Source organism: Hemiscyllium ocellatum, chromosome 23, assembly GCF_020745735.1.
Source record: "Hemiscyllium ocellatum isolate sHemOce1 chromosome 23, sHemOce1.pat.X.cur, whole genome shotgun sequence".
NCBI classification, from domain to species: Eukaryota; Metazoa; Chordata; class Chondrichthyes; order Orectolobiformes; family Hemiscylliidae; genus Hemiscyllium; species Hemiscyllium ocellatum.
Window position 1 is genome coordinate 40,344,241 of NC_083423.1, and position 27,583 is coordinate 40,371,823.

At 40.3% G+C, this 27,583-nt stretch overlaps 1 protein-coding gene across 1 annotated transcript in view; it reads right to left on the reverse strand.

The window, feature by feature from the left end:
* The window catches only part of ccdc87 (coiled-coil domain containing 87), a 90,027-nt gene extending 70,324 nt beyond the window's left edge, over positions 1–19,703 (reverse strand). Inside the window, exons 1-7 of the mRNA XM_060842563.1 lie at positions 19,520–19,703; positions 9,513–9,661; positions 8,118–8,368; positions 4,150–4,384; positions 3,957–4,050; positions 1,374–1,447; positions 768–922 (exon numbers count right to left, since the gene is read on the reverse strand). Coding sequence (XP_060698546.1) covers positions 768–922; positions 1,374–1,447; positions 3,957–4,050; positions 4,150–4,384; positions 8,118–8,368; positions 9,513–9,661; positions 19,520–19,703 — 1,142 coding nt within the window. The remainder of the gene's footprint in view (positions 1–767; positions 923–1,373; positions 1,448–3,956; positions 4,051–4,149; positions 4,385–8,117; positions 8,369–9,512; positions 9,662–19,519) is intronic.
* Between the last annotated feature and the right edge of the window lie 7,880 nt (positions 19,704–27,583).

The following is a 27,583-nucleotide window of genomic DNA, read 5'->3' on the forward strand; positions in this document are numbered from 1 at the left end:
CACATGTTTTTTTGTGACCTTCACACAAGTCATTGTAAATGAGATCACTTTGGGCTTCAGTCTCCTTCTCATGGGTTCCACCCTACTACTCCAATAGCTCAGTGATTAGCACTGCTGCGTCACAGTGCCAGGACCTGGGTTCAATTCCGGCCTTGGGTGATTGTCTGTGTGGACTTCGCACATCCTCCCTGTGTCTTTTGCAGCAGTTTTAAAGTGTACTTTGATTTAATAAACAAAATTTGGTTTTAAAAATCCCATAATCCTACCATACTGTACAGCTGCTCTCTCATCAGGCAGAGAGAGAGGAGAGGAGTGGTATTGGTTCAACATCAGGGTTACCACACCCCAGACAAAGGGAAAGATTGAGGAGAGTCCTTTATGATAATCTTGGCTGGAACAGGAATTGAACCCAACTGTTGGCATCACTTTGCATTGCAAATGAGTCAGCCAGCCAACTGAGATAACCATTAATATTAGGTATATGTTATTTTTAAAACTGCTTTGGCTTACTGATGTACAGAACAACCTCAGTCATCCGAACATCAGTTATCTGAATTTCAGATTATCTGAGCAAGACCTCAAAGTCTCGTAAAAACATTATCCATTATCCAAACAATCAAGTCATCCAAACAAAATACTCCCTGCCCATCTCATTCAGATAATAAAGGCTGTTTTGTACATAGTAAATGTGGTGGACTACAAAAAATGGGAATAAAAGTCTAAAATATCACTGATTAGGGCAAATTAGTCAACATAGTAGTGCTTACTTCTGGAGATCATCAGTAATTGATGAATATTTTTGATTATTTCTTTCAGATTTTGGGACTTTATCGAAGCTCTGCAAACCTGACGTATACCCATTGGCACCAAGATCCTCTGCAAAAGATGTTCCTATTCTTAGATTTGGATTTGGTTGCAAACTCTGAAATATAAAGAGTGTACGTAGTGAATTACCCTTTTTCTAATTGCTCCCATTTACCTACATTTTCTTTCTGCATATGGTCAAATTAACAGAAGTGATAAGCATCTCACTATGAGACATTAATATGACATATTTAAACTGCTACATTAGAATTTCTAAATCCCAGAAACAACAGGTCAAAACTCTTATAGAGTCATGCTGCATGGAAATAGAGCATTCAGTCCAACCAGTCTATGCCGAACATAATCCCAAACTAAACTAGTGCCATCTGTCTGTTCCTGGCCCATATCCCTCCAAACTTTTTCTTTTCATGTTCTTATCCAAGTATTTCTCACCAAAACAAGCCAATTGTGGTCCAGTTTTAAACCCTGGATATTACACTGACTTCAATGATTCCAGAACTAAAAATAGCTGTGAATATGATTTAAATAGCTTCCCATAATGAATATACCTTTAGATTTATATGTTGCTCTTGCTGTAGTTCGTTTTGCTCCTTTGAAAGATTAGAGGTTCGTACAGCAGCAACTATCAACAGGAGACAATATTAAACATGGTTAGATATTTGTAAAGCATTGAATCCCTACTGTGTGGAAGCAGGCCATTTGGCCCATTGAGTCCACACCAATCCTTCAAAGTGCATCTCACCTAGACCCAGCCCCCACCCCTGTAACCCAACATTTCCCATGGTTAACCACCTGGCTTGCACATCCACGGACACTGTGGACAATTTAGCATGGCCAATCCACCTAATCTGCACAACTTTGGACTGTGGGAGGAAACCAAAGCACCCCGAGGGAACCCATGGAGATACAAGGAGAATGTGCAAAGTCTACACGTACAGTCAGCTGAGGGTGGATTTGAACCCAGGTCCCTGATGTTGTGAGGCTGCAGTGCTAACCACTGAACCAACATGCCATCCATGATGAACTATGCCTAGGCAGGGTGAAGCCAGAGGACACTCTGTTGGAGGTCCGCAGTGGTCCTGATGTGCAAATCAGCGGTTCGACTTTGGTATGGGGCGAAAGACTAATTAAATGATAGTGCATGAAAAATATTTCATCAACAGTCTGTTAGATCAGTCAGGCAATGAGGAATAGCTGAGATTTTTTTAGCAGTTGAGATTTCCTATGCCAGGACCAATTAGCAGGATGTGCAATTTCCGTGATGGCCAGCATTTTACCAGCAGTGACCAGAAACCATTGTCCAATGAGGGCAGCAACCTGCCTCACAAAGCTACCAGCTGCAAGATGAGGAAAATAGTACTTCCATAATGATGCATATTAAAAGACCAGGTATATTCAGTGTAAAGAGACAGGGAGGCAGGCCCTCATGATCAGGGTCAGGGTTTTAAATTCACCATCAAACAGCTGGGCCCCGCCAGGCACATTCATGGTCTATGAAAGAGCTATCAAGAGGAACCATTCCACCCTGAGAACCTACTAGGAGAGAGTTTATGAGGGTAATTTAGTTGATGTATGTAAGTACATTTCAAAAAACATTTTTAAAAATGGCATATAATAAGCTTGCCAAGGAAATGACGTCCAAGCAATAAAAGAAGCCAGTGGCAGCATGGATACCAATGTGGAAACAGACCATTCTGTTTTTGAACAAAAGGAAAAGTAAAGAAAAATGAATGGTGTAGACGTGAGCATATAGGACCTAATTTCAAAACCAAAACCTTAGAATATTGTTAATTATTTACATTGTCAACAGTTTGGAAATGAATTGACTCCTGAAAGAAATAAAACTGCATATCGCTAGGGATCAAGGGGGAAATGGGAGGGTTTGGATTGCTCCACTGGGAACCGGCATGGACTCAGTGGGGTAAACAACCTTTTACTATTGTTGTCTGTGACTCCGATTCTGACTCTCATCACACTCCCTCATGAGGCAGAGTTGGGTACTACAGATGCTAGAGATTAGAGTCAAGATTAGAGTGGTGCTGGAAAAGCATTAGCAGGTCAGGCAGCATCCAAAGGGCAGAAAAATCAACATTTCGGGCAAAAGCTCTTCATCAGGAATTAATCACTCTTTAACTTTTCATTTATTTCTACAAAAATTATGTCTTCTCTACTTGGCAGTTTCCCTTTGGGTGATCAATACAGGTGATCCCCGATTCATGATCATCCAACTTACAAACAAAATCCCATATTAATACTAGTTTTAAGGATCCAACATGCAAATATTTGTTTGTACTTACAAATGACTATTTTGTATTGCACTGTATTGTTTTCCAACTTCTGGACAAAACAATTTATGAATCTACAGGAATGGAACCCATTCGTAAGCGGGAGACCGCCGTATTAAAATATTGTGTGTGCAATCCTCATACTGCTGATCATAGCACAGCTGTTAGAATGGAAGCACACTATATCACCACGTGAATTTAAACGTCATTTTAAAAATACTTAGGCAGAATGATTGCTAATTGTATACTCATTGGATTTAATTATATCCAGTGGAGGACATACGGGCTTTCACTTGAGTAGATATAATGTTCACAAACTACAGTGGTAGTCGAGGTACCGGAGATTTGGTGGGAACATTGTTGCAATGTTTCACTCTGTAAATAAATATTAGATTAAAAAAAGATTGCCTCCTGTACTATCCAACAGGCATTTTGGAATTTAAAACTAATCAAAATTCAGAAGAGTTGGGATAAAGATTTCAGTTAGAAAACAGCAATGGCACAGCTTTTGTGCTCAAGGATTTGAAATTGACCTCAAGGGAAGCTGACCACAAAACTTTAGTGATCTTTGTAGTGTGATGTTCCCCTTTCTGATAACAATTGAAATCTTGAGCCAAGACGCAGGGGTTAGAACAAAAGCCAGCAGCTGTGGTTTTAGCAAGCAACTAAGAAACCATTCATGTTGAGGTATTTGCACATGCAAACCAGTGAGTTAAATACATCTATATACATCTTATTTAATTTTTTGTAAAATAAATGATTATCATTGGACTAAGGTAAGATTCCCAATCCTGATGGTTTCCTCATTATTATCATAGCAAATCTGAGCCATTGCTAAATGCTTACTTTCCATTTGCCTATGATCAACAGATGATTCAACTTGATGGGGCAACATATTATAAACTTGCGCTTTGTCCAGCTCTGGCATATTTTCATTGATCTGTTAAAAAAAATTATACCCATGTTGGAAGAAAATGGAGAATTCACCTTATATTTAGTTGAACAAAGATCTACATTCATATTCTAATAAATGACTAACCTCTTGAAGATCTGTTTCTATAGTTTGCTCTTGCGGTGGTGGTGTTTTCTTAGGTCGACTGAGGTTGAAAAGCTGTTTCATTGAAAAGTTGGCTTCAGGAGACATTGATTTACTAACCATATGCTTATATCTTCTGAAATATTCAATTTTAGAATCTTCATCAATATCATCTATTAATTTGCGTGAAGCCTTGATTTCTCTAGATATCCAACGCTTTATAGTTGGTAAATTCAAACTTTAAAAAAAATCATAAAAATACAGTTGAAAACAAACTAAAATCTATGTCAGACTTCTTCTCCTCGCTATAATTTTCTCATTATTCTGATCTGAGCAGTTCTGTGCCCACATTTTCAATTTATCATATATCAAATTCAGTATACAGTAATATATGTAACTAGCAAAGTCATCCCAGTTTCTAGATGGGCAGAAAATCGCACGCTGGTTCATTAAATCTTTCATCCAACGGGTAGTGCTGCCAGTAACTAGTCTGAATTACAAGTGATTCATGTATCTAGCAGAATGACAACTTAACATTCTGAGAAGTAATTTTGCAAGCTATTGAATTGTTCAGATTATAAACAAGTGGGGGAAGAAGGTCTATTAGCAGAGAACTGGCTGAAGGAGAACAAAAAAGATGAACAGATAGGAATTAAACAATAAATGCAAGCATCTCTGATGTGAAAAGGAAAAATTCTTCTTACTCATTAAAGTACATTATGCAGTTTCTGAATTACAGCAGTATTTCTCCCTCCCTGCACTTCTTCAATCTTCCATATTTGTTTATCCAATCCTCTATATTCCATCAAGTGCCAATGTATTTAAGCTACCACACACCTTAAAAAATTATAACTCAAGCATCTTGAGTGAATGTTGCAAACGGCCAAACAGTTACCACACAGTTGCCTTACAAATATGATCAATAAAATTAGAGGAGGAGGAAAGGAAAGGAAAAAAATGCACAGCATGAGTATTTGAGATACTCAGCTTCAGAAACATTAGCACCTCAACAATGATATAGCACAGACCTTTGCACACACTTACCTTATAAATGATTTCCATCACTTGTGAAAGGCAAAAGCATAAATAGTAAAGTTTCTAATTAATATTAAACAGATAACTAAGATTATCTTCAAACAAGCTCTGAGCTAAGATCATTTATTCAAACACATACTCTAGTCACCAAAACCAAGGGAGACATCAAAGCACCTAGAAGTTGGTAGTGAGAAGAGTCACAGGGCTCATTCTTGTTGACAATAAATTAAGTTATGAAGAAAGTTTGGAGAAATCTGAGCTTCTTTTCTTGAAAGAGAGGGAAGTACCTGAGGCATGATTTTATAGAAACATAGAATATAGTTAAAGGAATGTGAAAAGCAAATTTAAAATAATTAATTTTAGATTATGAATGGGGCAAAGGGGACAATGGTTCAGAATAGTACGTTGTAAATTTAGCATTGGTATCAGGAAGGTCTTCATAAGAAAAAGCCATGATGTGGAGGTGCCGGCGTTGGACTGAAGTGGACAAAGTTAAAAATTACACAACACCAGGTTATGGTCCAACAGGTTTATTTGGAAGTACAAGCTTTTGGAGTGCTGCTCCTTCGTCAGGTAGCTGTGCAGCAGGATCATAAGACACAGAGTTTATAGCAAAAGATTATGCATGCAACTGATATGATATATTGAACAAACTTAGATTGCTGTTAAGTCTTTCATCTTTTAGAATGGTTTGCAGGTTTCAATTCATTAATATGAAAATCCCACAACTTCTCTCAAATCAGATTCTCGAGATAACAAGGTTTTATAAAAGGAAAGGGGACATCTCAGCTCAGACAATGCTTTTAATGTGTGAGGTTAGAGTCTGTCTGTAACTCAATCTTGAGTCAGACTGGTTCTATTTCCAAAGTAGGAATTTATGAAATGTTACATGGATTGACTGCCTGCATTGACTGCCTGCTTTTTGAGCAAAATAGAATGTGTCTGCAATCACAATTCTGCAAATGCAAATTCACCCCATTGACTTATATGTGTGTATGCGTGCATGTGAGGGAGAGAGAGAGAGAGAGAGAGTGTGTATGTGCATATGAGTGTGTGCATGTGAGAGTGTGTGTTTGCGTGTGTGCGTCTCTTGGGAGTGTATGTGTGTGTGTCTGAGAGAGTGTGCATATGAGAGAGGGTTTGCATGAGTGTGTGAACATGCAAGAGTACTTGTGTGAGTATGTCTCTCAGGATAGACACAGGATGTGACTGATAGGGTACCCTTCATTGTCCAGTAATTTCCAGGAATGGAGAAATTACATCATATTATTCACAGCCTGCAACACATTATCGGTGAGGATGAGCACCTCACCAAGACCTTCCCCATGCCTCCACTTCTCACCTGTGAACAACTGCCACACCATTGTTTATAGCAAACTGCTCAGCCTTCAGGACAACATCGACCACAACACTGTACAACCCTGTCAGGGAAACCACTGCAAGATGTGTCAGAGTGTCGACACAGATACCTCTAACACATGAAGGGACACCACCCCCATGTGTGCAGCAGATACTCATTTGACTTGGTCAATGTTATCTACCTCATAACCTGCAGTCAAGGTTGCCCTGGGACATGGTACATTGGCGAGACCAAGCAGATGTGACGACAACAGATAAATGGACACCGCGCAACAATCGCCAGTCAGGGATGTTCCCTCACATTTGGGGAATACCTCAGTGATCAGGAATATTCAGCCTCTGATCTTTGGGTGACTGTCCTCCAAGGCAGACTTCAGAATATGCAACAATGCAGAATAGCCAAGCAGAGGCTGATAGCCAAGTTCTGTACCAATGATGATGGCCTCAACTGGAACCATGGGTTCATGTCACACTACAGGTGATCCCACTGCATTATACACTCTCACATGCACACTCCTACATATTCACACACTAGCACAGACTCTCTCTCATACACATGTTCTCTCTCAGACACACACACATACACCCTCCGAGAGCCATGCACATCCCTCTCTCTGTCTCTCTCTCTCTCTCTCTGTCACTTCCTCCCTCCCTCACATGCATGCATACACACATACAAGTTTATGGGACGAATTTGCACTTACAGAATTGTGATTGCATTCACATTTTATTTTGGTCAAAAAGCACACAATCCACAGGCAGTCAATCCATGTAACATTTTATAAATTCCTACTTTGGAAATAAAACCAGTCTGACTCAAGATTGAGTTACAGACAGACTCTAACCTCACACCTTAAAAGCATTGCCCTGAGCTGAGATGTCCCCTTTTCTTTTATAAAACCTTAAGTTATATTGAAAATCTGATTTGGAAGAAGTTGTGTGATTTACATATTAATGAACCGAAGCCTGCAAACCATTCTAAAAGATGAAAGGCTAAATTTTTCAGTATATCGTATCAGTTGCACGCATGACATTGTGATCTTTTGCTATAAATTCTGTGCCTTATGATTCTGCTGCACAGCTACTTGGTGAAGGAGCAGCACTCCAAAAGCTTCTAAGTTGGACTACAACTTGGTGTTGTGTGATTTTTAGCTCCATAAAAAAAGCATAATCAACATTTAATATTGAGTTTCAAAGTGGGTCATCAAGCTAATAATCTTGAAATCATTTTTAAAAACAATTAGATAGGACAATAAATGAAATGAATAGATCAATTACGATGAGACAAAAATGAGCTGTTTCACCCCAATCTGTAACATTGTATCAACTTAATTATTTGTTTTTGATTTGTAGGAATTGAATGTAAATAACTGCTGGCCATCATAAATTGTTAATTGTAGTATAACAAAATGTTTTGCAATGAATTTACTAGTTATGCAAACTTGTGTTTCATTGTGTTCGCAAATTATTTTGTATAGCCTGACTTCATGTAACAACCTTATGTAACAAAGCAGAAAGGAATATAAAGGGGAGCATTGAAACAATAAAATTTTGCTTATTTAAGTTGAAAAACTTACTACTTAGTGCAGTCAACTGTGAGCTGAGCCTTCAGTCTACTAAGGTTAGCCTCATCAGTAAAAATGGAGCGCTGTCTTACCACATCCACCATTTGAAGATAGTGAAGGAATAACTGTTCACAGACTGTGATGATATGTGTTGTAATTCGTCGGCTGAGTTCTTTGTTTTCCACGTTTGTCAAAGTAATGTCAGCAGATTGGTGCAAAAACTCCTCCCAAAGCATCTTTACATCTGCTAAAATCATTCCTCCCTAACAATAACAATTCCAACTTCAAATCAATCTGTTCAGAAGCACAGTATATGTTTACAAATAATATTCCATAATTAGTTCAAAAGAGGTACAGCAAACTTTTTATTAACTGGCACTCATGGGACCAATGTACTGGTTGATCAAATATTCAGGTATTACGTTTTATTCACTTCAATAATTTATTTCTCTTAAATAAACCTTACTGGCACAGAGTCTTCTCATTCGCACCCTCAACTGACAACTTGGACATCACAATAATACAGTAAACCTCCGTATTTTAGGTAAACTTGAGGCATTAGAGAAATTTAATTTTTGCGGGTTTATCATAAATGCTGGTTCATATGGTGCCAGTTAAAACAAAGTTTGCTGTATTTGCTTTTACTATATTAAAATTGCCCAAAAAATAAACTGGTATTTGCAACTTCTAATGTGACATGGTGAGAAACAAACCAGAAGTCCAATAATTGATCATCGGTTTGTAATGTATTTGCAAGTTTGAGCGATGTAAAATAGTGGAGGCTATGTGACTTCAGAGTTGCACAATGTTGACATTGGGAATACCTAGTGTTCCCTCACCCAATCACTCCTGAAGAAGCTCTGAAGAACAGTTATATTAGACTTGAATTTCCCTCTCCATAGATTATGCCAGTATGAGTTCATCCAGCACTATTTGTTTTCATTCCTAATCATCATCCATGAGTCTTATGAGAAATCAATTTTATAGAACGATAACAGAAGGTTCAGCTGTGTTGGTTCTCAAACCCCAACAGCCTACCAACAGTGAAAATTTATATTTAAAACTACACAGGGCTGCTATTGATGGGCTGCCAGTATGCATCAACTGCATTATTACGTTTGGTCAAAAATGGAAAGGGACTGAAGTAATAAGGTCACCAAAATCAAATGATAAAATGAATCCAACATGGAAAGTCAAACATTAAAAAATATGACTGGAATACAAAGACTGTAAAAGCTGGAAATCTGAGTCAGAAAACATAAAAATTAGTGTATGCAGAGAGATCAGGGAATTAATATCAGGTTCACATTTTTAACAAGATTGTGATGAAAGATATCATTGGCTGGTGATGCCTATCTGCTCACTCCACATATGAACATTTCATTTCTTAAAAATAGAAGCACTTACCAGTGCCTGTTGTGTAGCTAAAGAAACTGATGAAACTTCTGTTTTTGCACTGATCCTTCTTTGAATCAATTGACAGAGTTCCTTGAGAGTGGCCGGGGCCAACCGAACATTTTGATCAATAGGAGTTACTGGACGCTTTAACTGAAACACTTCAAGGACATAATCAAAAATGGATACAAACAACAAATTACATGAATTAAGTCCTACAAAGCGGCTCTGCCTTTATGAGGGCCTTTAAATGCTGCATTTCTACTTGAGTACTTGTTTGATATTGGTACCTTTCAGTGAGTGTTTTTAGGCATTAACATGTTACACTGCTCCATTTGAGTGTTCTTCATTCAAGCAAAGTCTGCGCATACTTTCACAGATCATGGTTTAGCACACGAGAATTCGATGGAATATCTGACTCACAATGATTGCATGTGGTAATCTAAAATCATCTGTTCAATCAACTACCTTGAACAAACAATTTATCTCTCATTATAATGCAAAAATTATTCATGATATAGTTGGTCTGTAATTTTTAGGATTCCTATTTATGTTTATATACCTTTAACAGGATGATAACTTTGTTTGGATATATTGTTGTCGAGAGTGTGGTGCTGGAAAAGCACAGCAGGTCAGGCAGCATCCGAGGAGCAGGAGAATCAACGTTTCAGGCATAAGCTCTTCATCAGATGAAGAGCTTATGCCCGAAACATCGATTCTCCTGCTCCTCAGATGCTGCCTGACCTGCTGTGCTTTTTCAGCACCACACTCTCGACTCTCATCTCCAGGATCTGCAGTCCTCACTTTCCCCTAGTTGGATATATTGTTGGAGGTTTCATTACATGAGATCTTGCCTCTAATTACTCTGCCTCCAATACTCTTGATATTGCTGATCCAATATGGCCTTCTTCACGGTACTCTGGTTTTCAATAATCATCTCATTACTGACTGGTTACTCCAAAAACACTCCACTGGCTGTCAAGTGCAGGCTAGGTGCATTAGCCATGCTAAATGTAGTGTAACAGAGATTGGGTCAGGGGTGGGTGGATCTGGGTGGTATGCTCTTCAGAGGATTGGCGGAGACTCAATAGACTGAGTGGTGGCTTTCTGCACTATAGAGATTCTACAATGCAGTTTACCTGTTGCCAAAGTCTAATTCCATTTAATGAATAGTGATTCTCGTTCAGTACAGAGACTTAGTTTATATTTTCTATCGGGCTAGTTTGAAAGTCAGGTAAATTGGGAAACTTTATGTACTTCTTAAAATTTTTAACTCTTGCAACAACTCCAGGAAAGCAGGACATGATTTCCAGCGCACTACCCCAGTGGGAACCTTTTGTAATGCAACAAGCCTGCATTGTTTGAAATATTTGATAAGCTCAGAATTAGTCTTGGCTATTTTGTCCCAACAATTCAATAACCTTTCTAATGATACAATGAGTCTCCATTTCATAATGAGCACTCAAAAATGAACAACTTTCTTCCATGACAGTTTTGGAGGGGCTAATTTTAAATAAAATTGCATTAGAATATGGTATGCTATTATAAAACACTTTGGGGCCAGATTTTTACTGCCAACGCAGGTAGCTTAAGGTCTTCCATACTCCTGTGTCACTTCCATGACATCTCAAGAATTTTAAGCTCTGATCGCACACCACCCTCCAGTATATCCCTCCAGACATGGTGGGAATCACAGAGACTTGCTTGCAAGGCGATCAGGATAGGGAGCTGAATATTGACAGATATACATCCTATCGAAAAGATAGGCAGGTGGGCATACAGGGTGAGGTTGCCTTATTTGTAAGAAATGAAATTAAATCAATAGTAAGAAATGAACTACAGTCAGATGGTGTAGAATATTTGTGGGTAGAATTAAGGAACTGCAAAGGTTAAAAAAAACATAGTTGGAGTTATGTACAGGCCTCCAAATAGTAGTACAGAGCTGGGGCACAGAGTACACCAGGAGGTAGAAAAGACGTGCAGGAACGGCAAAGTTACAGTGATCATGGGGGATTTCGATATGTGGGTGGACTGGGAAAATCAGGTTGGTAGTAGACTGCAAGAAAAGGAATTTGGAATGTATACAAGATGGCTTTTTGAAGCAGTTTGTGGTGCAGCCCACTAGGGAACAGCCAATACTGGATTTAGTGTTGTCCAATGAGGCAGACTTGATAAGGGTGCTTAAGGTGAAAGAACACCTAGGAGGCAGTGATCATAATATGATTGAATTTACTCTGCAATTTGAGAGGGAGAAGATAGAATCAGAGGTAACGGTATTACAGCTGAATACAGGCAATGACAGAGCCATGAGGGAGAAGCTGAGTAGAACTGACTGGGAGAAGCACCTAGCAGGAAAGACAGTGGAACAGTAATGGCAGGAATTTCTGCGAGTAATTCAGGAATCAGAGCAGAAATTCATCCTGAGGAAAAAGAAGCATGGGGCAAAAAGGATGAGGTAACCATGGCTGACGCGGGAAGTCAAGGATAGCATAAAAGCAAAAGAGCATATAATGTGGCAAATGGCAGTGGGAAACCAGAGGATTGGAAAGCTTACAAAGACCAAAGGAAGGCAAAAAAATATAAGGAGGGAGAAGATTAAATATGAGGGTAAGTTAGCCAGTAATATAAAGGAAGACTGTAAGAGTTTCTTTAGATCTATGAAGGGCAAAAGAGAGGGAAAAGTAGACATTGGATCACTGGAAAATGATGCTTGAAAGATAGTAGTTGGAAAAAAAGGAAATGAACTGAATAATTTTTTTGCATCAGTCTTCACAGTGGAAGACATGAGCAATTTCCCAAAAATTCAAGGGAGTGAGGGTGCAGAGCTGAGTATGGTGGCCATCACTATGGAGAAGGTGATAGAAAAACTGAATGGCTTGAAAGTGGATAAATAACCTGGACCAGATGGACTTCACCCCAGAGTTTTAAGGGAAATAACTGAAGAGATAGTGAAGGCATTATGAAAGTGGTGATCTAGAATCAGGGAGGGTGCCAGAGGACTGAAAAATTAGCAACATGACATCCCTGTTTAAAAAGCGAGTAAGGCAAATGATGGAAAATTACAGACCTATTAGCCTAACCTGGATCATGGGTAAGATCCTGGAATCCATTGTGAAGGATGAGATTTCTGAATACTTGAAGTGTATGGTAAAATAGGACAAAGTCAGCATGGTTTCATCAAGTGGAGGTCATGACAAATCTGCTAGAATTCTTTGAGGAAGTAACAAGCAGGTTAGACCAAGGAGAGCCAATGGCTGTTACCTATCTGGCATTCAAGAAGGCCTTTGACAAGGTGCCGCACAGGAGGCTCCTGAGTAAGATAAGGGCCCATAGTGATAGAAGTAGCATGGATAGAAGCTTGGCTATCTGGCAGAAAGCAGAGCGTGGGGACAAAAGGGTCCTTCACACGATGGCAGCCAGTGACAAGTGGTGTTCAGCAAGACTCAGTGTTGGAACCACAACTTTTCACTTTATATGTTAACAATCTAGATGAAAGAACTGAGGGGCATTCAGGCTACATTTGTAGACGATATAGAGCTAGGCAGAGAGACATAGCATTGAGGAGGTAAGGAAGCTACAGAATATTTGGACAGGTTAGGAGACAGGGAAAAGAAGTGGCAGATGGAGTACAACGTGGGAAAGTGTAAGGTCATACACTTTAGTAGGAAGAAGAGGCGAGGACAATTTTCTAAATGGGGGGAGGATTCAGAAGTCTGAAGTGCAAAGAGATTTGGGAGGTCTAGTCCAGGATTCTCGCAAGGTAGACTTGCAAGTTGAGTCTAGTAGTTAGAAAGGCAAATGCAGTAATGGCATTTATTTTGAGCGGACTTGAATATGAAATCAGGGATGTACTTCTGAGGCTCCATAAGGCTCTGGCCAGACCACATTTGGAGTATTGTATGCAGTTCTGGGCTCCATATCTCAGGAAGGATGTACTGGCCTTGGAGCATGTTCACAGGAGGTTGGCGAGAATGGTCCCAGGAATGAAAAGCTTCACATATGAGGAACATTTGAAGACTCTGGGTTTATACTCGATGGAGTTTAGAAGAATGGCGGGGGCGGGGGGGGGGGGGGGCAGAATCTAATTGAATGGCCTGTACAGAGTAGATGTTGGGAAGATATTTCCATTGGTAGGAGAGACTAGGACCAGAGGGCATAGCCCTCAGGTAAAGGGAAGACCTTTTCGAACAGAGATAAAGAGAAACTTCTTCAGCCAGAGTGCTGAATCTATGAAATTTATTGCCACAGAAGCTGTGGAAACCAGGTTATTGAGTATATTTAAGTCTGAGATAGATAGGTTCTTGAGTTACAAGGGGATCAAGGGTTACAAGCAGAAAGCGGGAGAATGGGGTTGAGAACTTTATCAGCCATGATTGAATGGTGGAGCAGATTCGATGGGCTGAATGGCCTAATTTCTGCTCCTATGTCTTATGGTCTTTTTTAATTACTATTCATTCAGTATTCACCTGGAGCATGGGAAGATGAAACAAATCCTTTTTATTTACTGGATGGGAGTGCTGCTGGCTCTGCCAGCATTTATTGCCCAATCCTAATTAGTTAATCAGGTTCAGCTAAGAGTCAACTTAGTTGAGACTCAATGGACCAAATGGCCTCTTTCTTCACTATAGGGTCTCTATGTTTTTAACTGTTTACCTGTAGCTTGAGTCTAATTAGATTTATTGATGAGTGATTCTTGTCCAGTACACAAACCTAGGGCCTGTACTTTCTATCAGGTACATTGTTGTTGGTGTGGAGTCTCATGTAGGTCAGAGAAGGCAAGAGTGACAGACTTCTTTTTCTAAAGGGCATTTTTTTAAGCAAATGGGTTTTTATGACAATGTCTATATGTTCATCATTGGGACATTGTTCATACTAGATTTTATTGAATTTCAAATTTCACTATCTACCATGGTGGGATTTGAATCTTCGACTCCAGAACATCAATATGGGGATGTGGTTTGCAATCTACTGACATTATCACTACACTACCATCTCCTTCTGCCAACTGAATCAATCATTCATTCCTACACACCTCATAGTGAAAAAATCCTCCAATTAAGAAACCCATTCAAAGCTTTTAAATCTAAAATGATTAATCTTTTATTAAGAAAAACAACTCCATTCATTTTCTCTTTACAGTATCAAAATGTGAACATAAAACCCCTAAAGAGATCATTGTAACCAAGCATTCAAATGGAGAAATGTCAAAGAACTCCACTGAAACTTCATGACCAGATGGAAATGTTTTAATTTATCTAACTTATATATGCTATATGAAGGCCCTTCTTGTGGTGCAGTGGTAGTGAGCCTATTGCTGGACTGGTGTACCTGGGTTCAAGTCTCATTTGCTCCAGAGGTGTGTAATAACATCTCTGAACAGGTTGATTACAAAGATGGGTTAACAAACAAAGGCTATATGAGTCTATATGATCAGAACTCTAAATACCGTATGACTCTATAGCTCTACAAAAGACGGCCTGCCAATTTAAGAAGTCCAGCATAGGTTTTATTTTTAACTCTCGCTAGCAGTTTCAGCCTGTTTTTCTAATGTTTAAAGAATGGCTTAGATCAAAAAATCTTCAGATCATGGAAGTTATGTATACCTTATTCACCTTTCAAGAGTGTTCTAACTGTTCCATCAATTCTTGACTTACTCACTTCAGGTTGAAGCCTTTGCAACAGTCAAAATACAGTCTGTGTGAACTTACATAAGTTGGCAAGTTTAATCACAGAATCATGCAGTAAAAAAGAGGCCCTTTGGTCCATCAAGTCTGCACCAACCAAAACTACTCTAAATCTACACTAGTCCCACATTCTACACTTGGTCCATTGCCTTGAATGATATTTCAAGTGCTCATTCAAGTACTTTGTTTAAGGTTGTGGGTTTTCCCACTTCCCAGATAGAGCATTCCAATTCCCATCACTCACCGGATGAAAAAAACATTTCCTCAAAACCCTACTAAACATGAAATTATACCCCTTGGTATTGGCAATTCAGCAAAGGAAAACAGAGGGAAGGTGATGGCCTAGTGGTACTATCACTGAACTGTTCATCCAGAGATGCAGGTAATGATCCTGGATTTGAATTCCGCTATAGCAGATCGTACAATTTTAGGGCCCTCTTATGGTGCAGAGGTAGCGTCCCTACTGGATTCAAATCCCACCTGCTCCAGAATTGTGTAATAATACCTTTGAACAAGTTGATTAGGAAAATGGTTAAATTGAAGAAAAGGGAAAACAGATGCTTTCTATCCAATCTGTTCATGCCCTCATACTCTTACACATCTCAAGTAGGTCCCCATATATTTTTTCTGTGCTAAAGAAAATAAAATCTTAGCTTATCCACCCTTTTCTTCATAGCTAAAATGCTTCACCTTCAGCAACATTCAACAGAATCTCCTCTGCACCCTGTCCAGTACAATCATATCATCAGCTCACTGTCAGAGTCACACTTGCCTGCTTAGAGTCATAGAGATGTACAGCATGGAAACAGATCTTTTGGTCCAAGCCCTCCATGCCGACCAGATATCCCAACCCAATCTAGTCCCACCTTCCAGCGCCCAGTCCATATCCCTCCAAACCCTTCCTATTCATATACCCACCCAAATGCCTCTTAAATGTTGCAATTGTACCAGCCTCTACTCCATCCTCTGGCAGCTCATTCCATACACCTACCACCCTCTGCGTGAAAAAGTTGCCCCTTAGGTCTCTTTCATATCTTTCCTCGCTCACCCTAAACCTATGCCCTCTAGTTCTGGACTCCCCGACCCCAGGGAAAAGACTTTGTCAATTTATCCTATCCATGCCCCTCACAATTTTGTAAACCTCTATAAGGTCACCCCTCAGCCTCTGACGCTCCAAGGAAAACAGCCCCAGCCTGTTCAGTCTCTCCCTGTAGCTCAGATCCTCCAACCCTGGCAACATCCTTCTAAATCTTTTCTGAACCCTTTCAAGTTTCACAACATCTTTCCGACAAGAAGGAGACCAGAATTGCATGCAATATTCTAACAGTGGCCAAACCAATGTCCTGTATAGCTGCAACATGACCTCCCAACTCCTGTACTCAATACTCTGACCAATAAAGGAAAGCATACCAAACGCCTTGTTCACTATCCTGAGACTCCACTTTCAAGGAGCTATGAACCTACACTCCAAGGTCTCTTTGTTCAGTAACACTCCCTAGGACCTTACCATTAAATGTATAAGTCCAGCTAAGATTTGCTTTCCCAAAATGTAGCACCTCGCATTTATCTGAATTAAACTCCATCTGCCACTTCTCAGCCTATTGGCCCATCTGGTCCAGATCCTGTTGTAATCTGAGGTAATCCTCTGTGCTGTCCACTACACCTCCAATTTTGGCGTCATCTGCAAACTTACTAACTGTATCTCTTAAGCTCGCATCCAAATTATTTATGTAAATGACGAAAAGTAGTGGGCCCAGCACCGATCCTTGTGGCATTCCACTGGTCACAGGCCTCCAGTCTGAAAAACAACCCTCCACCACCATCCTCTGTCTTCTACCTTTGAGCCTGTTCTGTATCCAAATGGCTAGTTCTCCGTGTATTCCATGAGACCTAACCTTGCTAATCAGTCTCTCATGTGGAACCTTGTTGAACGCCTTACTGAAGTCCATATACATCTACTGCTCTGCTCTCATCAACCTTCTTTGTTACTTCTTCAAAAAGCTCAAGTTTGTGAGACATGATTTCTCACGCACAAAGCCATGTTGATTATCTCTAATCAATCCTTGCCTTTCCAAATACATGTACATCCTGTCCCTCAGGATTCCCTCCAACAACTTGCCCACCACTGAGGTCAGGCTCACCGGTCTATAGTTCCCTGGCTTGTCTTTACCTCCCTCCTTAAACAGTAGCACCACGTTTGCCAACCTCCAGTCTTCCGGCACCTCACCTGTGACTATCGATGATACAAATATCTCAGCAAGAGGGCCCAGCAATCACTTCACTAGCTTCCCACAGAGTTCTCGAGTACTACTGATCAGGTCCTGGGGATTTATCCACTTTTAACCGTTTCAAGACATCCAGCACTTCCTCCTTTGTAATCTGGACATTTTGCAAGATGTCACCATCTGTTTCCCTACAGTCTATATCTTCCATATCCTTTTCCACAGTAAATACTGATGCAAAATATTAATTTAGTATCTTCCTCATTTTCTGTGGCTCCACACAAATGCCACCTTGCTGATCTCTGAGGGGCCCTATTCTCTCCCTAGTTACCCTTTTGTCCTTAATATATTTGTAAAAACTCTTTGGATTCTCTTTAATTCTATTTGCCAAAGCTATCTCAAGTCCCCGTTTTGCCCTCCTGATTTCCCTCTTAAGTATACTCCTACTTTCTTCATACTCTTCTAAGGAGTCACTCGATCTATCCTGTCTATACCTGACATATGCTTTCTTCTTTTTCTTAACCAAACCCTCAATTTCTTTAGTCATTCCCTATACCTATCAGCCTTCCCTTTCACCCTGACAGGAATATACTTTCTCTGGATTCTTATTATCTCATTTCTGAAGGTTTCCCATTTTCCAGTCGTCCCTTTACCTGCGAACATCTGCCTCTAATCAGCTTTCGAAAGTTCTTGCCCAATACCGTCAAATTTGGCCTTTCTCCAATTTAGAACTTCAACTTTTAGATCTGGTCTATCCTTTTCCATCACTACTTTAAAACGAATAGAATTATGGTCGCTGGTCCCAAAGGGCTCCCCCACTGACACCTCAGTCACCTGCCCTGCCTTTCCCAAGAGTAGGTCAAATTTTGCACCATCTCTTTTAGGTACATCCATAGACTGAATCAGAAAATGTTCTTATACACACTTAACAAATTCTTCTCCATCTAAACCCTTAACACTATGGCAGTCCCAGTTGATGTTTGGAAAGTTAAAATCCCCTATCATAACTACCCTACTATTCTTACTGATAGCTGAGATCTCCTTACAAGTTTGTTTCTCAATTTCCCCCTGACTATTGGGGTTACTCGCCACAGTATTCTCGGCTTCTGACCTGCTCTTTCGGTAACAATATTTATATGGTGAGTCCAGTTCAGTTTCTGATCAAAGGTAACCCCCAGAAATCCTTGTACTAGAAAAAACTGGATCTGTCAGAAATATTGTAGAACTCTGAAAATACAACCCTAGGTCTGTGCTTTTTCAACATGATTAAGTATTGTGTATATCAGGGGTACAGTTTCATGCATATATTCAAGGATGGCCTGCTAAATGCATAGTGAGCTCATGTAAATGGGTGGGTTACAATCCTAGAACACTTCCTGTTAGTTCTCCTCTGCAGCCACACAAGGAAACCAACAAATGATTTTTACCTTTTTTCACCTATCTGCATTACTCCAGCCATTGGACAAATTGTGCAAAATGCTTTTGCACAAACATAAATACTAAATGCAATGGGGATGCTTTATGAGGAAGAGTGTGGGAAATTCTCTTAAATGTCCTGATATTCATACCTCAACCAGCTTCATTAAAACTGATACTTTGCCATTACCTCACTACTGTTGGGGAAACTTACCATACACAAACTGCCTGCACATTTCCAATGTTACAACACTGACCATCAATGTTTCCTCTATTTTTTTCATTTGTTGTGGGTGACCCATTTGTTGCACTGCACTGTCCCTTAAAGTTTCCACAAAACCACACATCTTAAAGAAAATGTTTCTTGTGCATAATCTGTTGTTCCCCAAATGGTACATTCTGGACTGTGTGTTTGTGGTATATGCTGTTTAGAAAGAACATCAGTAACAATGTTTCATAAGTGTTTCATTGCCTGTAAAATGCTTTGGGACATTCTGATGTCATGAGAAAGGTATTTACCAATACAATGTATTCTTTCTTTGTTCCTAACTTCATCTGTATTTCTGCATGCCTTACAGAAATAAAAGGGAATGAAGATACTTTTTGCCATACTACCAAAATATATTTCCATCACAAAGATGTAGGAAACAGTTGCAGAAATTAACATCTATTAAGCCTTACTATCATGTATGGGTACCTGGAGGTTGTTCTTCAACAGGAGCAGCTGGGAAGAGACTTAGAGGTTCCAGCATGTCTTTATATCGTTGGTGTAGTACCTTAGCTGCAGCTGCACTTCGCACCATAGTGCTTGAACCATTTTTATTTGATAGTTTCTTGTTTTTATTTTTCATAACAGTTACACCAAGACCTTGAATCATCATTGTAGGAAATCACTGTCAAGAGAACATAACCAGAATGTATTTCACATATAAATTTCACTACTTGGCAATATAAAAAAGTAAAATATATAGCATCACGTTCACACCATCTACAGGTATATCAATAATACTCAGCTCTGGCTATTTTTCACCATCCTTAACTTGAATTGCAATATCTGACTATTGTTAAACTTTGTTATACCTGAATTCTATTGAACTACACAGCTCACATGGCAAGACTGAAGCACAACGTTAAGATCTGTTTCAGGACTTGAACACATATCTAGGTTGATACTGCGTGAGTGGTGCAATTTCTGAAGTGCTATTGTCTGAGAGAGGCTTTAAGCTGAGAACCACCTTATTGTTCATATGGATATAAAATATTCTATAAAATTATTGATAGCCACCACAGATCTGGCCAATGCCTATTTTTCCACATCTACCATCAAAACAGATTAACTGATCACAAATCCTTGCCATTTCTTGGTCCCAGTGTATTAACTTCAAAATTTCTCTCTTTGTAAACCTCACCATGACTTTGCCCCATTCCATCTCTGCAACTTCTTCCAAAACATGTCCTGCAATCTTCTTACTCTAGTTTCCTTCTTTGTAGGACATTTGTCTACAGTTCTAGTACTGGATTCTTAATCTATTTTAACCACATTTCCTGAACTATGAAACATGCTTCTCAAACCCTTCAGTCTTATTACCATTCACCCCTCTTCTCAAAACCTATTACATTGACCTTATCTTCAATCAACACCAGATCTTACACTGCTGTTTAGTATCTGTTCATAATACTGAGGAGTGCCTTGAGATGTCTACAACGTCAAAAGTAAATGCAAGTTGCGAGTGTTGGAAGGAAGAGAATTTTTTTTATTTGTCACTTCCAACTTTGTTTTTTCAAATCACAAATCATACATCAGTAAAGATGCATTCCCTAGCAATTCCACCAACGCCTCTTCTTTTGCAATGCCAATCGAGCTTTATGTTTTATGATATATGGGTGTCGCTGATAAGGACAGAATTTGTTGCTCATCCCAACTGCATTGAGAAGTGATGGAAGGCTGTCTTACTGAGTTGGTGCAGTACATACTGTATAGTGCATGTACACCATGAGTGCTACTGGGTAGCAAATTTCAAAATTTTGATCCCAAGGCTGTGAAGGAATGCTGCTGATAAGCTGCTTGAAAGGAAACTTGCAGATGGTGCTGCATATGCTGTCATTGTCCTTCTTGGTGCTAGAGATCACGAGTGGTGCTGTCAAAAGAACCCAGCTAAAAAACATGATGAGTTGCTGCAGTGAATCTTAAACATTGTATAGCCAGCTGCCACCATGTGCAGTGGTAGAAAGCTGAATGACTGTTTCACTTGATGGATGGTGTTGATCAAGTTGGCTGCTTCGTCCTGAATGGTGTTAAGCTTTTTAAATATTTTTGGAGCCCAAGAATATCACATTTTTGAATTCTGCCTTTTAGATTGCAGACAGGCTTTGGGAAATCAGGAGGTGAGTTACTCACCTTAGAATTCCTAATCTCTTGACCTGCTCTTTCAGCAGGTTCCAGTTCAAATTCTTGTCAAGATTTTGATAGTGGGGGATTCAGCAATGGTAATACAATTGAACATCAAGTTTGATTCTCTATCGTTTGCCATTTGTCAGCCCAAGTCTTGTTGCATATTGGCATGGACTGCTTGAGCATCTGAGGATTTGTGAATAGTATGAAACATTATGCAATCATCAGCAATCATCTCCATCTGAAAATGGATGGCTTCACAGAATTTCTGCAACAGTGCCTTGTACCTGATTTACATGGACTCCAACACTTATGACCATTTTCCTCTGTCACAGATAGAATTCACTCCAGCGTAGAGCTTTCCCTCATGATTCCTATTTTCTGCATTTTGCCAGAACTCTTTAATTACATACTTAGTCAAATACTGCTTTGATGTGAAGAACATTAACATTCTCAGCTGATGAGTTCAGCAAGTTAACTATTTTTCAATCAAGACATCACTGGATCTTGCAGCACTTAGTGAATCAGTGAGCAGGCTATTCCTGTGTAAATGTCACTTGATAACACTGTCAACAACACCTTCCATTACTTTGATGGTGATTGAGATGAGGCTGACAGCCTGTATTGGATTTGTTTTGCACTTGCTGGATAGGAAACACTTTAACAATTTTCCACAACCTCTGCGGCTTAATAATAAAACATGCACAGACCTTAGTTGTGACAACTAATTGTCCAATTTTGCTTCCAAAATCAATTAATGAACAACTAAACCAAAATATTATGAATGCTATTCAATAAACATGTTGTGTCTGAAATTTAGTTACGATGGTATTCTATGGTATTCTCACCATTTCAAAATCACTATTAATTTTGTAAAGCATAACATGTGTGGTGTGTTTCTGAAAATCTAGGAAGTGGTCATGACTTCATGAATTCAAGGATCACAAAAGCATGGGAATCAATTTACAGTTTATATGCTGACTATATAAATTTATATAAACAGTGCACTGACGTGTGTATCAATCAATATACATACTTTAGTACAGTCAATATAGAATTGACTGTAAATGATAGATAATAGGGTCGAAATGTTTATGCTTAGCAATCAAATTAAACACGATCATTTACTATAATTCAATTTACCACACAAACTTCCAACTGTTTTTATTGCGCAATGTGGACATCATTACAAAATAACTTTGGTGAGTTTCGTATTCCTCATTCATCCTCACAGCTACATATAACTGAGAGTAAAGGTAGGAAATTACCCCCTCACCTGAGTGCGTCTGAAGCACACAGGCTTGGCTCTCAGTGCTGACAATCCATGCTGTACAGATGATGTTTCCTCCTTCTCCCTCTGCACTGAGGCAGGAACCTTTCACTCAGCTTTCTCCATCAGTCTCCCTCCGCCGCCCCATTCTCCGGGCATGCGGCGGAAGGATCCCAATCAGTGCGAGCCGTCCGGTTGCCAGGAGACGGCCGTATACAGAGCGCGAGGCTCTCAGGTGAGAGCCTGCCCGACAGGTAACACATGGAGACATGTCCTTGCTGGTAACACTTACAATCAATCCACTGCTCCGCACTCACACTTTGCGAAAGTCCAGTTTTAATGCGGCACAATACAGAGGGACCCGGACCTCCACCCGCATGCGCACCAAGTGCCTTGGCCAGAAGAGGATTTGGGGTTTGGAGTTTTTGGGGGGAGACCTCATGTCCAATGGCGGTTCCTCAATAATCCATGGGTTTGAGTTGGGCCATTGGGATCTCCTCCCTCTCTGACATTGGGCTGGCTTTTTTCCACGCAGGTCGATGTACCAGATGGATAGCCTAACTCTATTGAGTATCTGGGTACCCCATTGTGTAGAGACAATTACCTACACACCAACTATCTATCTTGTGCACCTCAATATGCTTAACATTATTATGTGCAAATAATGTAATACACAAATTGAGAATTAGCCATTATTTACGTACACCGGTTTGCCCTAAGCCTCTTTAGCAGCACTCCATAGACCTAAATTCATACTGTACTACAGTTGCATAATCCTTTCGCATTGTTGTTCGGATTCATTTATTTCTTGGCTCCCGCTGTAAGAGCATAGGCTCCATATTTCGTTTCTATGAGTTCCTTCTTCCAGTGGACGAATTTAACCGAGAGGACAGTGAGGTAAATCAAAATAAACAGAGTGAACACACAGCCGGTTGTGACAGATAAATCTGCATGTTTGAGTCCCTGACCCAAAACCCATTTCATCAAATAGTTGATTTCCCGAATGCCCTTTTAAATTTGCTCTGTCCATTTAATAATGGTGGTAAAACCTTTCAGTGCATTTGCCAATCATGTCTGGACCTGCTGTAATTTTTATCGTAAGAGTTCAAAGCCAGTGTTGTAATTTTCCTAATAACCCCCAAAGTATGTCTGAGACAAAGACCACCCCCCCCACCCCCCATAAATGTCTGTGAATTTGACTGGTGCATGTGGCCTAATACAAAAGGTGATGTTTTGGATGTTACATGTGAAGGTCCCATACTGGAAGCGTTGTTGGAAAGCTCTGATGCAGTATTCTTCTTTCTCCCTATAGCTGCCTGGTGATGTCTGTATTCAAGCTCTGGCTTTCTACAGTACAATTTAGAGCGATATTTATCCGGAAACCACACAAGGCATTTTCTGTCATTCTGATGGCAGCTGCTTTGTGTGCAGCCTGTATATTTTCTAATAGAACTTTCACAGTTTTCTCATGGCAACCAGTCTATTAAGGTTTTGACACCTCTCATGGGTGTCTGGTCATTAGAATGTGAGGGGTGAATCCAAGTGAGTGTGAGGTCTAAGGGTAAAACTATGTTCCAGGATGAGTTGTTTTTCTGGATGACCTTTCACAGCATCTCTGCGAGTGCAATTCAACCTCTCTACAATCCTGCTGGATTGAGAATGGTAGGTGATGTGGAACCTTTGGCTAACACCAAATATAGTCATCACTGCCTGCATTACCTGGGCTGTGAAATAGGTTCCCTGGTCCAAATCTGCACAGCGGTCTCTAGTGAAACGGTGTTGAATTAATGTCCACTGTTGCTTTTGCGGTGTTTATTCGAGTGGGGAATGCCTTGACCCATTTGCTAAAAATACCCCCAATGACCAGGATATACTTAGATCTCCATTTATAGGGTGATAATGGGCCAGCGTAGATTATTTGAAGGTCTGTTCACCATCTGGTTACTTTCCCACCTTAACCCTTCTTCATTAGCATACTTTCTCAATTGTTCTGGACACAGATGACATTATTCTGCACATAATATTTTATGTCTTTTCCCATTTCTGGCTACCTACATAATCCCTTCATTCTGCCAGTCATTGCATCTGTCCCTTGATATCCCTGAACACTGTGCCATTGTTAAATCCCTTGTTTTGGTCCTAGACAGGTACTGTTTACCATCCATTTTTGAAAAAGGGTCTGTCCTTGATATTGAACTTGTCCTCCCACTTGCTATACTTGCTATATATGCGGACATCATTACCTCCTGTACTTGTTTTAACTCAAAATCACTGCTCTGAGCTTGTACCAATCTTAGACCTTGGTTTGACTCACAGTGGCGGCATCTATTTGTTCTGGAATGGATGGATGGGTAGTGGCTGCCTTGGTTCCCCTTCAAGTGCACCCTGCTTAGCTAATTCATCTCCCCTTATGTTTCCACTTCGGGAAGGTCAATGGTGGGCTGTCACCTTAAAAAATTGCGTATTTGTGGTCTTGGGCAATTTGCAGAATAAATTTGCACAGGGGGGCATACAGTAATGGTTTCACACCTGCCAAGATGAATTCTCTAGCTTCAAATAGTGACAGGAAGGCAGTTAAACCATTGCAGACATAACTGCTGTTTAGAGTGTATGTCTGCTGGTGGGGGAATGTTTTCAGGGTGGCTGACCACGTAGGCTATAACTGCAAGCTCCAGCAGCCTGAGAGCTCAATTTGTTGCAGATCTTCAATGCCAACTCTATTAGGGGTTTGCCTCTATGGTTCTCCATGTATTTACCACATCCTGTCTTTCAGTCTCCATCCTTCACTTCAGAGGATAAATTTACACATATTCTTACTGGGGGGATGGGGGGAAGAATGTCACTGTTCTACTCCCCAGGTTCCCTTGGGTCTTCTCCCATTTTGTTTCAGAGCAAAAGGTCCATTGGTCCCATGATACTCATGGCGTTCTCCATAGCTCAAATTGTTGACTAGGATGGTGGATACTTTGGTACATTTGACCACAATATTGTGACCCTGTAACATAAGGATCCTGTGCACTTTGCAGTTTTACCTGAGCATACTGTCTTTAACCCTGCCATCCAGTATAAGGTGAATGGGTATTCATCAGGATGGTTAGGGACTTCAAGCTGATTATGTAATCAAAATGTTGTACCTCCCAAAACACAGCTAGCGCATGGAGAAGCCCTGCTGTACCGGTGAAAGATTCCAACAGGCATGGCTACCAGTTTGAGATTATTGTGTTTGTTCTTGGCAAAGTACAGCTGCCAGTCTGCCATCCATTGCTGCAACTTTCAAAGCAAAGGGAAGTTCTGGGTCGTGTCTGCAGTGCAGGGGCCTCTGCTAGGGACTGCTGTAATTCAGCAATAGTGTCTATGTGCTGTTCAGTCCATTCTCATGGGGCATTTCTTTTTAAGGAGGCCAGAGAATTAGGCAGCTTTATCAAAATAGTTCCGACAGTTTCCCAGTAAGCCCAGAAACAAATGCGATGACTTCACTTTCGCTGGGGAGGGGAAAATAGGCGATGGCCTCAATGGGCTTGCCTTCTAACTTGCATTTCCCCTGAGCTATCACAGTTCCCAGATCTCATACTTGTTCTTGGAGTTAACTTTTAGTGCAAGGGTGTTGGGGAGAGTTAAAGTGTTCCTTTAAAAGTATCAAACGTTCAGTCCTTGTTTCTTGTCTGCAGGAGGAAATCATCCACGTACAAAACCAAAGATTGGGAAAACTTCTCTAGCCCTGTGGTTAGCCTCTGATGAAACATTGATGGAGAATTGTGAAAGCCCTGGGGCAAACAAGTCCAAGTGTATTGCTGGCCCTGAAATGTGAAGGCAAGTTTGTATTGGCAACATTGGTGGAGGATGTGACAGACCAAAATCCATTACTAACGTCCAGTCTGGTGAAATGTTTTGCCCATGAGACCTGCCTCGTCATGGTTTTGGAGCTGGTTGCTACTGTTGGTACCACAATTTGGGTGATTTTATATAGTTTCCTGTAATTGATGGTGGGCCATCTGGTTTCTTAACCAGCCATATTGATGAATTGTTGGTAGATGCCACAAGCTGCTAATGACCTTGGCCACCTTCCCTTTGGGGAAAGTGTGACTTTGGGTTTGGTCCATTTATCACTTTCTTGCCCTCTATACAACCATTGTCATGTTCGTAACTGGTGAACACACTGTTACGCTCTGTGAGAATTGCCTGTGCTGCTGGGTCCTTGGGGTATGACTCAAGCTAAGGTACAAAAACATCTTTATTGGCCTGGAATGCACAGGGATGGTGATTAATTTTTGCCGAACGTGTCATACATGCCAAATGGTAGGTAAGCCCCAGGCAGTAATTAAAACCAGCAGCTTTGTTGCCAAATCCTGCATTTGAAGAACCTTTCACATGGGCTATAACTGATTGTGTAGGTCCCCTCCCGAGAACTAAACGTGTGAACCGGTACTGGTTAACCATAACGGCTGTGTCTATCAAATTTCCAGAGGCAATTCCATTACGGAGTATCAAGGCAAAAAGTGTACTAGAAGGGTTAGTATCTTTCTTCACATGGTACGGGCTACCCAGAAAGATTCAGTTGGACCAAGGGTCAAATTTTACTGCTAGGCTATTTAAGGAGATTACAGATAGTTTAGGGTATACAACTCGTTCAATCCAGTGCATATCATCCTGAATCCCAGGGAGCTTTAGAAAGGTGGCATCAGACTTTGAAGACCATGTTGAGAGCATACTGTCAGGATTATCCAAATGATTGGGATAAAGGTATCCCATTCATGTTGTTTGCCATTAGACATTCCCCAAACGAATCTACTCCGTTCACTTCCTTCGAGTTAAAATTTTGGCATGAAGTGAGAGGCCCTTTGAAATTAAAGAAAAATTGACAAGACCAAAGTCAGAGATCTCACACTTAGATTATGTATCGGAGGTGAGGTAGTTCATGTGCTACCTGTCACACCTCCTGTCTGCATGCTACCGGCAACACAATCTGGTGCACTTTGGCCCAATTCTCTTCTGCACTAACCTGCCGTGATCTCCATTTCTGCCTTGGGATTCTATCTTTCTGATCAAAACCCTCCGGAATATTCTCTGCCTCCTTTTTGGAGTACACATCCACACATATA